Source organism: Aethalodelphis obliquidens, unplaced genomic scaffold (assembly GCF_003676395.1).
Source record: "Aethalodelphis obliquidens isolate GAN/ISIS:26980383/991018 unplaced genomic scaffold, ASM367639v1 scaffold67, whole genome shotgun sequence".
NCBI classification, from domain to species: domain Eukaryota; kingdom Metazoa; phylum Chordata; class Mammalia; order Artiodactyla; family Delphinidae; genus Aethalodelphis; species Aethalodelphis obliquidens.
Genome location: NW_020838011.1, coordinates 9314987 through 9328034, shown reverse-complemented (window position 1 = coordinate 9328034; position 13048 = coordinate 9314987). Strand labels below are relative to the sequence as shown.

The 13048-nt window shown below is 36.1% G+C and overlaps 1 protein-coding gene across 4 annotated transcripts in view; it reads left to right on the top strand.

The window, feature by feature from the left end:
* Nucleotides 1-13048, top strand: part of UBA6 (ubiquitin like modifier activating enzyme 6) — a 79996-nt gene that overhangs the window by 3282 nt on the left and 63666 nt on the right. For all 4 annotated transcript variants that reach the window (XM_027089661.1, XM_027089660.1, XM_027089663.1 and 1 more), the window contains exon 2: nt 857-919. In XM_027089661.1, coding sequence (XP_026945462.1) covers nt 904-919 — 16 coding nt within the window. In that variant the 5' untranslated portion in view covers nt 857-903. The remainder of the gene's footprint in view (nt 1-856; nt 920-13048) is intronic.

The window sequence follows — 13048 nt, the reverse complement described above, 5'->3', positions numbered from 1 at the left end:
CACAGATAGAGAAAATAAGGGAACAAGTAAAGATCCTTAGATTTTTGGCCAGAGCATGTGAGTAAATGGTGGCATCATTTGCTTGGTGGTCCCAAGTGAGTTGGGAAAGACTGGGGAAGAATAGATTAAGCAAGGGAAATTGAATTCTATTTGAGGCTTGTTATTTTTTTTTTGTTTTTTGTGGGATTTTTTTTTGTGGTACACAGGCCTCTCACTGTTGTCGCCTCTCCCATTGCGGAGCACAGGCTCCAAACGCGCAGGCTCCGCGGCCATGGCTCATGGGCCTAGCTGCTCCACGGCATGTGGGATCTTCCCGGACCGGGACACGAACCCGTGTCCCCTGCATCAGCAGGCGGACTCTCAACCACTGCGCCACCAGGGAAGCCCGAGGCTTGTTATGTTTGTGATACCAGTTAGACATCAGAATAGAGATATTGTTCTGGCAGATGCATAAAATCTGGAGGGCAGAGGAAAGGTCAAACATGTAGAAATAAGCTTAGATATCATTATATGGTAAATTCCGAGTGTGTATATTATAGAAGGTTTATGGGGCACTCAAATAAAATTGCTAAAATATAGATCCATCAGAATATATGTAGCATTGATAAACAACATGTGAGAATAAAGCAACCATGGGCTCTAATTTTATAATACAGGGTAGGCAGTCAGTGAATTTAATCTTGATCTATTTTTAAAATCTAAATAAAGTGGTAAATAATAAAATATATATCTGGTTTGTAAAACCTGTTTTAGTAACTAGTGAATCTGATCCCATGTATAATTGAATATGAGTATTACAGAATATGAGTATTGAATAGCCATACTGGCCCTTATAAGTTATGTTTTCTTTTTTCAGTGTGAATACAAATTTGCCCAATATGCCAACAGAATCTGTGGAGATTGATGATGCATTATACAGGTAAGAACATTATGGAAACTGAAACATTTTCCCCATTCATTGTTCTCCAGTAACGGAGTAGTTTTATTCAAAGACACCACTAGGCCTATGCAGAATTTTGTAATATATATTCTAAGAGTTCCACTCAAGTTAAAAATTCGGGTTTCTTTTTTTGTTTTTTTTTTTACTATAGGCTGAAAGCTTGAATAATATTTAAATCTTGGTTGTGTTAGGTTTAGGTGATATGACTAAAAATGATTTTGCTATCCACTACAAAATATACCTCTTGTTTCTGGACAGGAGTACATATTTATGTTCTTGATAGTGCAGGAGTCTCATGAAAGACAGTTCATTTCACTTTAGTTAGTTATACAGTAGCATCTAGAGACCATGTTAACTTCAGTGTGATCTCATTAACAACATTGCATGTTTGCACTGTATAAACAGTGGAGAAGTATTTTGTGATTGAAGAGCTGTGATTTGAATGGAATTTAGTGGGACTTTTTTTACCATATTTTTTCATGAAATAAAAATACTTTTTTCAAAATTAAAGAAAAATTAAAAACACATAAATTGCTGTCATTTCTAGTAGATACTTTGAGATGTTTGCATGAAAGATAATATACTCTCAGTTTAAAAGTTTTTAGATTTCCTCTATAACTAATCATGAAAAAATAAATTTTATGTAGGTAAATTTGGAACAATAGGCTCATCATGTATTTTGGATTTCTTTCTATATTTTTTTATGTGGGATGCAGAGTCAATTTTGAGCAGTTTAGGAGGAGCTGATACATACCACCTGGTATGTTGATTTCAAGTCACATTTTGCGCTATACCTTGGAAGAAGAGATAAAGACTAACTTGTTTTGCTTACGTGAAAACTGTTTCACCATGTGGTCTCCTGACTATGATTATACTTCCGAAGTCATCTTAAATTTGGACTCTTCATCTGTAATTACGATGTTCTTAATGTCCTTCTGATCATATTCTTAGGAAAACAAATGGCAGCTCCTTGAGATAACATTGGCTAATTTTTTTCATTATTTGTTACCGTCCTTGTGAAACATTTTTATATCCCTCCAATCCTATAATGACTGATTAATGAACATAATTTTCAGTAAACCAGAGATTAAATTTTCCATTTGCAAAGCTAGGTAAGTAGGCTTACAGTTCACTTGTAGTCAGTTTGCTGGACTGAAAGTAATAGAATACAGCAATTTAGGTATCATATATAGCAGTTCATATATGATCAGGTATTGCTGGATCATAGGTAGTTCTATTTTTAATTTTTTAAGGAACCTCCATACTGTTTTCCATTGCATCTGGACCATTTTACATTCCCACCAACAGTGCACAAGAATTCCAGTTTCTCCACATTCTCACCAACACTTGTTATTTTCTCGGGTTTTATTTTTGTTTTATTATAGCCATCCTTACAGGTGTGAGGTGCTGTCTCGTTGTGTTTTTGCATTTCCCTGATGATATGTGATGTTGAGCACCTTTTCATATTCTTGTTCGCCATTTGTGTGTTGTTGTTGGAGAAATGTCTAGTCCTTGCCCATTTTTTAATTAGGTTATAGGCAGGGTGCGGGGGGGTTGCTATTCAGTTGTAGTTTCTTATATATTTTAGACATTAAACCCCTTATCAGACACCTGGTTTGCAAATATTTTCTCGCATTCCATAGTTTGCATTTTCATTTTGCTGATTGTTTGCTTCACTATGCAGAAGATTTTGAGTCTGTGGTAGTCTCACTTGTATGTTTTTGCTTTTATTGCTGTGCTTTTGGTGTCATATCCAGGAAATCCTTGCCAAAACCAATGCTGAGAAGTTTCCCTCCTATGTTTTCTTCTAGAAGTTTTATAGTTTCAGGTCTTTTGTCTAAGCTTTTAATCCATTTTGAGTTGATTTTGTGGATGGTATAAGGTAGAGGTCTAAATTCTAATCTTTTCATCTTTTGTTTTGGAAATCCAGTTTTCCCAATGCTATTTGTTAGTCCAAACCTACCTTTTCCTCTGAGTACACTGGCCATACTAGACTACTTCTTACCATAGTTTATGCGTTTACACCTGTTGTCTTTTCTTTTTTCTTTTTAGTTTATTTTTGGCTGGGTTGGGTCTTCATTGCTGCGCAAGGGCTTTCTCTAGTTGCGGTGAGTGGGGGCTACTCTTATTGCAGTGCGTGGGCTTCTTATTGCGGTGGCTTCTCTTGTTGTGGAAAACGGGCTCTAGGCACACATGCTTCAGTAGTTGTGGCGCATGGGCCCAGTTGCTCCGCAGCATGTGGGATCTTCCTGGACCAGGGCTTGAACCCGTGCCCCTACATTGGCAGGCAGATTCCCAACCACTGCACCACCAGGGAAGTCCCCAAGGTCAATACTTTAAATACTATTTATTTATTCCTAAATATTGTCATTGAAATTTGTTTAATATTTACTAGGTATACAAGTTTTTCCCAGATATGAATAATTGAATCTCAGGTTATAATTATTTGTAAACATTTAGGCTTTCCTACGAAACTGAAACTCTGTAAAAGCTACAAATCTTGAATGTTAACTAAGTCTGATATTTGTACATATATTTAGGTAGGAAATATTTTTAGGACAGTTTCAATACCTACTTTAACAAAGTGGTTTGCTAAATATATTTCACTTTTTTCTTACTACTCAATCTTAAATTACCTCATAGTTACTGATCAACTAAACCTGAAATTATTCTCAGAATCTAAAGATTTCTTTTTTGGGGTGGGGGAGCACTTCTAACAGCATTCTGGGCCCCATCTCTATTTAATTTTGCATCTTTATTGCCAGCAAATTGCTGGGTGAATTAGACAGCTAGTTAGACTTGAGCCAGTTCTGTAGATCTGCCCATTTCTTTTCCTCTGAAGATATGCCTGAGCCTGCTAATCCCAAGATTTATCTAAAGAAATGAATGAGTCCTAATTTAGGACTAAAGCCTTGGTTTTCTAACTCTGCTTTTACCAAAGAACTCTCTGTTGGAGGTAATTAAAACTAATTCAGATAGTGATACTTTGCTGTCTCTTTTTTTATGTTCCTTGCCTATAGGTTCCTGTGTAAAGATCACTATATGAACAAGGCGTGAATATCAGAGCAGCACCAGGGCATTCTTAGCTTTCTGGATTAATACAGTCATAATAGTATCAAAGCTGTGTGTGTTCTAGTGTAATACTAGAGGTAACTTCTCTGGCTTTTGAGATAACAGTTTTTCTGGATTTGCTTCTACTCCTCTTGACTTCTTTCTGAGATTTTTCTTAGTCTGCTCTTGCTTTGCCTGCACCATGAATGCCAGGTTCCAACTTGAGGATTTTTCTCTCAGTTCATACTCTAGTTCACATCCATTTCCATGATTTTAGCTTTCTGTCTATATTTGAGTCCCTTTCCGCAGCTTTCTTCTTCCAAGTTCAAGACCTTTGTTTTTAAATGCACACAGGATGCTGTTTTCTTGTTTGTTTGTTTTGGCTGTGTTGGGTCTTAGTTGAGGCACGCGGGATCTTTTCATGACGGCACGCAGTCTGCTCAGGTTTCTCTCTAGTTGTGATGTGCAAGTTTTCTCTCTCTAGTTGTGGCACACAGGCTCCAGGGCACATGGGCTCTGTAGATTGCAGCACATGGCCTCTCTCGTCGAGGTGAGCAAGCTCAATAGTTGTGGCACGTGGGCTTAGTTGCCCCGTGGCATGTGGGATCTTAGTTCCCCGACCAGGGATTGAACCCGCATCCCCTGCATTGGAAGGCAGATTCTTTACCACTGGACCACCAGGAAAGTCCACAAGGTGCTTTAAAGGTAAACCAGGCAGATGTTCAGCAAATAACTACCTTTTTTTTAATTGACATATAGTTGATTTACAATGTTGTGTTAGAATATCTACTTCTTAGAGAAACACTATGGTACAGTGAAATGAACATGGTCTCTGGATTTAGAGGATAATGTTCACATCCAATCCTGACATTTATATGAACCAAAACTAGTTATTTAATCTTTCTACTTCTCATGTGTAAATAAGAATAACGTCTCTTAAAAATAATATCTAAGTCTTAAAGTGTTCACGCAAAAACTTAATATAAAATTTTCAGCCTTAAGTAGCACTCAACACCATTGGAATCCTTTTCCTTCCCTCTTCCCATTCTCAAGCTTAATTAAATGGTGCCACACCCACTCAGTAACCTAAGCTAGAAACCTTGGTGTCATCTTAGGTTATTCCCTGTTTGTCATCTTCCAAATTAACTTTTTTAAATCCTTTATTTTTAAACAACTCTTAATTCCAGCTCTTTCATTTTTCTCTCCCTGCATTTGGAATCTCTCAATTGAGCTATTATAATATTCTTTTATGTGTTCTCTTTAAAACTATTCTTGTCTCTAATCCATCTTTCATAAGTTATTCAAAGTTGTATTTTTGGCACTTACCTTGGAGTCCATGGCTTCTTGGCTTAAAATCCTTAAATGATTCCCTATAATCTACACTGATGAGGCCAAACTGTACAATACACATTTAAGCCCTTTTATGGATACAGCATAACAGTAGCTGACAGTTTGAACTTAGGTATTAGATATGAATTTGAATCATTCTCCATCATTTATTAGTGTATGATCTTAGGTTACTTAACCTTTAAGTCCAATCATTTCTTTCATTTATTCATTAAATATTTAATGAGAAAATGTGCACAAATTGCAAATAAATCATGAAGAATAGTACTGTACCTATGAATTCAGTAGCTTCTAATTTACCATGAGTTATGGCCATATCTTTCTTTTTAGACTCCATGTCACTTCTCACCACTTTACACTCTGACATCCTATTCTTTAGCCTTGTTCAAAATTTATGTATATATTGTCAGGGTCTAGGATTTGATTTTGCCCTATTTACAAGCTAAAAGCTAGCCTATTATTCTTTAGTGGATGCTAACATAAGGTGTGAAACATCTGGGTCAGAGACAGAGGATTTCATTACTTATAGCAAACAGCATGGGCATCAGCCTGCCCACTGTTATCAGTGGGCATAATTTGTGTGACTTAAATTTTTTTAAAGCTTTTTAGTGCAGAATATGGTTTATCTTGATCAATGTTCTGTGTGCATTTGGAAAAAATGTGTATTCTGTTATTTATTGGATTGTCCTATCAATGTCAATTAGGTCAAATTGATTAATAGTGTTGTTCAGCTCTTCTGTCTCATTACTGATTTTCTGTCATTCTTTATATCAGTTACTGAGAGAGCGGTGTTGTCCATAATTTCCTGTTTGTATATTTCTTATTTCAGTTCTACCAGTTTTTGCTTCACATAGGTTGAAGCTCTGTTATTAGTGCATAAACATTTAGAATTGTTATGTCCTCTTGATGTATTGACCATTTTATCATTATGAAATGGCCCTCTGTATCCCGGTGATTTTCTTTGCTCTGAAATCTGTTTATCTGATATTAAAAGTCTGCTTTTCTCTTGCTTATTGGTAGCATATCTTTTTCCACCCTTTGACTTTCATTTGTGTATTCAAATTGGGCTCCTTATAGATAGAATATAGTCGGATTTTTCTTTTTATTCAATCTGACAGTCTTTTTTTTAAATTAATTAATTAGGCCGCATTGGGTCTTAGTTGTGGCGCGCAGGCTCTTCCTTGCAGCGTGCGGGCTTCTTTATTTGTGGCGCACAGTCTTCTCTCTAGTTGTGGCACACGGGCTTCAGAGCGCAAAGGCTCAGTAGTTGTGGCACGAGGGTTTAGTTGCCCCGCAGCTTGTAGGATCTTAGTTCCCTGACCAGGGATCAAACCCGCGTCCCCTGCATTGAAAGGTGTTTTCTTCACCACTGGACCACCAGGGAAGTCCCTGACAGTTTGTCTTTTAATGGAGTGTTTACACCATTTAAATTTAATGTGGAATATTGATACTGTTTTTGCTGTTTGTTTTCTAATTGCCTAATCTGTTACTGGTGTTCCTTTTTTTCTCTCTCTCCTTTTTTTTTGTTGAATAATTGAGTATTTTAATTATATTTTATCTCCTTTAATTGGCATGTTACTCTACAGGTGTCCCTCACTACCCTTGGGGGATTGGTTCCAGGAGCCTCCATGTACACCAAAATCCATGGATGCTCAAGCCTCTTACATCAAGTGATGTAGTACAATGAGTGCAGTTGGCCCTCCATATCCTCAGATGTGAATATGGAGGGCTGACTGTATATTTATTGAAAAAAATCCACGTATAAGTGGACCCACACAGTTCAAACCTGTGTTGTTCAAGAGTCAACTGTACTTCTTTCTTTTGCCTTTTTTAGTGATTACTTTATGGTTTATAGTGTACATCTTTAATGTGTCACAGTGTATGTTCAAATCTTATTCTGTCACTTCCTGTATGACATAAGAAGGTTACAACAGTGTACTTCTGTTTTTCCTGTTCCAGGATTTGAGTTATTGTTGTCTTAACATTTTACTTCTACATATGTTATAAACTCACAGTACGTTATTGGTTTTGGTTTAAGCAGTCAATTATCATTAAAAGAGATTTTAAAAATAAAGAAAAGGGGGTTTTGTATTTATCCATAGATTTGTCATTTCTGATATTCTCTATTCCTTTGTGTAAACTAAGATTTCCATCTGGTATCATTTTCCTTCTGCCTGAGGATTTGCTATAACATTTCTTATAGTGAAGGTCTGCCAGCAATGAATTCTTTCACCTTTTGTATGTCCAATGAAGTCTTTACTTCCTTTTTTTGAAATTGAGTATAGAATTTTAGGTTGACAGTGTCTTCCTTTCAGTGTTATAAAAATGTTGTGCCGCTGCCATCTGATTTGTACTGCTTTCCTGGGAGAAAGTTGTCATTTGTACCTTTCCTCTGCATGATCTGTTTTCTCTGATTTTTTTAATATTTCCTCATCATCCCCAGTTTTAAACAATTATGATATGCCTTGGTATAGTTTTCTTTATATATCTTGTTCTTTGTTTGTATCATGGTCTGTGAGTTTATTGTGTTCCTGGAAAAATTTTAACTGTTTAGTTCTTCAGTTTTGTTTTTCTCTCCCCCTTTCTCTAGTCTCTTTCAGGGACCTCAGTTTCACATATATTAGACCAAGTGAAGTTGTCCTGCAGCTCATTTAAGGTCTGGGTTTGGGGGTTTGTTTGGTTTTTTTTCCCAGTCTTTTTTGTTTTCATCTCTGTGTTTCAATTTGTAAAGTCTATTGCCACATCTTCAGGTTCACTTCTGCAGTGTCGAATCTGTTGTTAATTCCATTCAGAGTATTTTTTATCTTAGATTTTATAGTTTTCATCTCTAAAAGTTTTGCTGCTTCTTGAGCATATGAATTATATTTTTAATTATTTTAATGTCTGTTTACACATTCTATCATCTGTCATTTCTAAATGTGTTCTATTGTTGATTTTTCTGTTCACTGTAAGTTGTATTTTCTTGCTCTTTTGCATATCTGTAATTTTTTAGTGTATGTCAGACATTATGAATTTTACATTTTTGGTTGCTGGATAACCTTGAATTCCTTTAAATATTCTTGAGCTTTTTCAGGGACACAGTTAAATTACTTGAAAACAATTTTATTTTCTCAAGGCTTACTTACTTTTAAGCTTTGTTAGGTGAGATGAGAGGAGACTCAATTCTGAGGCTACTTTTCCCCCAGTATTGATGTAATATTCTTTGGAGTATTCTATCCAGTGCTCTCTGTATTATAAGGTTTTCCATTTGGCTGGAGAGGAACATAAACTCTTTCTGACCCTTTTTAAAAACAGTGATTGTTTCACTTGCACTTGTCACCTGGTTCTTTCCCCAGCTTGAGGTTGTTTCCTCATCGTAACTTAGCTGAAGACTCAAGGAGAACCCTCTACAGATGTCTGGTGTTCTCTCTGTGCATCTTTCTGCTCACAAATTCTAGCCTTGAATTCACAGCTCGCTCTCTTCAATTCAACAAGGAGACCACCAGGCTCTTCTTGGGTTTCCCTTCCTGCTCTGTCTCCTGGAAACTCTCCAGGCTAGGCAATCATAAAACTCACCTCATTTATTTTTCTCCTCTGAGATTACTGTCCTCAGTTACCTATTTTCCAGCATCTCAAATCTGTTGTTTCATTTACATTGTCCAGTTTTCAATTGTTTAAGGCAGAAAGAGGATAAATCTGGTCCCTGTTACTTAACCAAGGCCAGAAGTAGAAGTCTTAGGTACATACTATATATCTCTTACCTGCCATTCTTTTTCATGCTTTTCTTTTTCCTAGCATAGAATGCTTTTCCTTCTTTGATTAATTTAACTCCTCTTAAGTCTTCAGATTTCAACTTGGAGGAACCTCATTTGTGAAGCTTTCCATGACCTCCACTGATAGAGATAATCACTTTCTCTTCTGTATTTCAGGTTCCCTTAGTTTCTGGTACTTCTGTATATAGTACTTAATAATGGATTATTTGATTATTTATCTCCCCCAATAACATGTCGCAGGCATCCTCCTAGGTATTTTATATATTTTATTTTAAATAATTTAATCCTCACAGTACCTCATGAGGTTGTTGCTATCTTGATCCCCACACAGTGCCAGTGCCTGCCTTGAAATAGATATTTTAATAAATTTATGAATGCCTGAAGATAATTGAAGTACATCCAGAAGATAGTGATTAGAGTGTTGAGGGGGACTCAAAATGATGCCATGTTTGGAGTTGTTTAAGGAACTGGAGATGTTTAGCCTGGAGAAACCTGGAGGAACCTGAATACCATCTTCAAATGTTTGGAGGGCTGTCACATAGAAGAGGGATTACACAAGTTCCCTATGGCCCCAAGGAGGTAAAATTAGGACTAGTGGTGAAAACTACAGGGAGATATTGTACCTTCATTAAAGGGAGAATCTTTAATAAATAGGGCTCTTTAAAAGTAGAGTAGTTAGCCTTGGAAATTTCCTTTTTACTGGGCACATTCACTGATATGTTGCACGTCTGTTTAATACAGTCAGCTGTAATGTATCAATGCTGGGCTTGAAGTTACACTCTCAGCTCTTTAAATCCCATCCGGTAAGATTTAAGGGTCAATTGCAGAGTACCTGCCATTGCCTAGCACAAACTAGGCACTTACTTAGTACCCTTACCCTTGGTGGCCAGCACTGAAAAGGCAGGTAATTTAATCAACTGTTGAGAATTTGTCTGAGGTTATGTGATTCTTTGAAAACCTTGGCTCATATATCTTAATTTTATTCTTTTGTCTGGATGTTCTTTGTCATTTATAACCACGTTTGTGTCATGGCTATTCATTATTTACCTAAGTAGTCTTAAAAATAATTGATGAAGACAAGTGTGAGATGAAAAACATTTTTCTAATGTAGTTTTTGTGACTGTGAACGTAGAAAAAAGAATTCAAGCCCTCTGCTTAGTAGAGCATAAAAGTGTTGTTCTTGTGTGCCAGTTCATTTCTTTCATTAATTTAGCAAATTGGTTTTGTGTGTCTGTTATGCTCCAGGCCCTGTTAGTCAATGGGGATACAGTAGTAAATAAGGCAGGCCCTGACTTAAGGAATCTACATCTCCTAGGCAAAATAGACAAATAGTGAAAATGCACTGTGTTAATTGTTATAATAGATTGAATGTAGGGTGTTATGGATGCACACAGAAGATGATCTAACACTGTTTTAAGAAAGTTTAGGGGTATCAGGGGAAGTATCATGGGAGAAAATAATATATAATTTGAGACCTGAGGACAAGTAGGAGTTATTCAGGCATAAAATAGTGGGGAAGAGGAATATTCCAGAAAAACGTCTAATAGCCAAAGAGAAAATACATTTGGAGAACTGAAAACCTTTAGTACACCTGGAACATGGAGTTTGTTGGTAGAGTGACAAAAATGAGACTGGATAGTCAAGCAGGGACTAGATTATGAACAGCTTTGTGACTAATATTAGAGTCTAGACTTTATCATAAGGGATATAGGAAACCACTGGAGTTTTTAAAGCAGGAAAATGATTTGACCAGATTTGTATTCAGAAAAGTCATTCTGTCTTTCTTAGTTGGAAGTTAATAGGTAATATGTAAAACTGAAAAATCAAGAAAAAGTACAGACATGTTATTGAGAAAGAAGGGGATAAATATTAGAAGAAATAACTAAAAGAATTGAGGGTGGTTGGTCTTAGGACTTGGGAATCAGGGTAGGGAAGAGTTAGGTCAGGAACTGATTTTTTTTCTTCCTGTAAAAGCCTTGTAGAATGATTTAACTTTCTTAATCTATGTGCAGTGTAGTACAGTGGTTAAGAATATGGATGCTAAGACCAGACTGCCTGGGTTGAATCTTGCCTCCACTATTTATAAATTGCTTAATTTCTCTATGATTAAGTTTTCCTCTCTGTAAAAATGGGAATAACAACAGAACTTATAGAATTTTTGTGAGGATTAAATGAGTTAATACAAATAAAACACTAAAACAGTGCATGGTGTGTAATAAACACTGAGTTTTAGCTGTTATTCTTACATGTCAGCACTGTTCAGGTACTAATATATAAGGAGGATAGACAAATTTACAATCGTGGGGCATTTTTTAAATGTTGCTTTTAGTAATCAAGAGAACAAGCGAACAAAAAAGTCAGAACAGGTATAGAGTTCATCAACATGATTATTAAGATTAATCTAATGCACATATAAGGAATGTTGTATCTAACAACTGTAGAGTACACATTCTTTTCAAGAACCCATGGAACATTTGTAAAATAGACCAAAGAAATTCTCAAATATTAAAGAGTGAAAATTATGTAGATAGTGATGTCTATTCACAATACATTTAAGCTAGAAGTCAACACAAAAGGTAATTGTAAAATTCCTCATAAAATTAGAAATTTAAAAATATACTTCAGATGAACCCATAAGTCAAAAAAAGAATCATGATTAAAATTGGAGAATAGTAATTTAAACTACTATGGATCAAAATTTGGGATGCTGTTTAAGATCAGTTAAAGTTCTACACGTGGGGCTTCCCTGGTGACCCAGTGGTTGAGAGTCCGCCTGCCGATGCAGGGGACACGGGTTCGTGCCCCGGTCCGGGAGGATCCCACATGCCACGGAGTGGCTGGGCCCGTGAGCCATGGCCGCTGAGCCTGCGCGTCCGGAGCCTGTGCTCAGCAACGGGAGAGGCCACAGCAGTGAGACGCCCGCGTACCGCAAAAAAAAAAAAAAAAGTTCTACATGTGTATTTTAGAATAGAAAACCTAAAAATTAAGGAGTTTTTATTTCAGGAAACTCAGGGAAGAAAAATAGAAAAGTAGAATTATTAGCATAGGAAACATTTCAAAAGCCAAGTTCACAGGCAGTGGCCAAGGGCTAGTTCCCATAAGCAGGCTAAAGATCAGGTCTGCTATGTTAACTTTTTTCCAGGACATTAAGGATTTGAAACTATGGGGGCTTTGATACACTGCCAGGAGGAGAGTAAATTGGTACATCCACTTTGGAAAACAGTTTGGCGTTATCTAATAGTTAACCCTGCATTTCCTCTCCTAGATATATGTGTTATAGAAACTACTACACTTGTACCATGACACATATATAAGAATACTCAGTCTCATTATTGGTAACTGTCCAAAACTGTAGAATAGGTAAATTATGGTAAATTATCACAATAGAATAGTACAGTATAATAGAATACAACATGAAATGAAAATTAATCAACAGCTACGTTGATATGAATAACTCATAAAAGTATTCAAATGATCCTGTTTATATAAAGTTCCAAAACAGACAAAACTTAAATATATTGTTTAGGAATACACAAATAAGGGTTGTAAGACTATATAATACACTGTTCCATACATACCATAGTAGATGTTCAATAAATATTTCATAAATAAATAAATCGATTTTATCTCTGAAGCAGAAATGGTGAATACCAATTTAAAAAGAAAAGTCTAATAGAGAACAGACTTGTGGTTGCCGTGGGGAAGGGATGGATTGGAAGTTTCGGATTAGCAGACACAAACATATATATAGAATGGTTAAACAACAAGGTCCTACTGTATAGCACGGGGAACTATATTCAATATCCTGTAATAAGCCATGATAGAAAAGAATATAATAAAAGAATATATATATATATGTATAACTGAATCACTTTGCTGTATAGCAGAAACTAACAACATTGTAAGTTAACTATACTTCAATAAAATAAATTTTAAAAAAACGAAGAAAAGTCTAGCT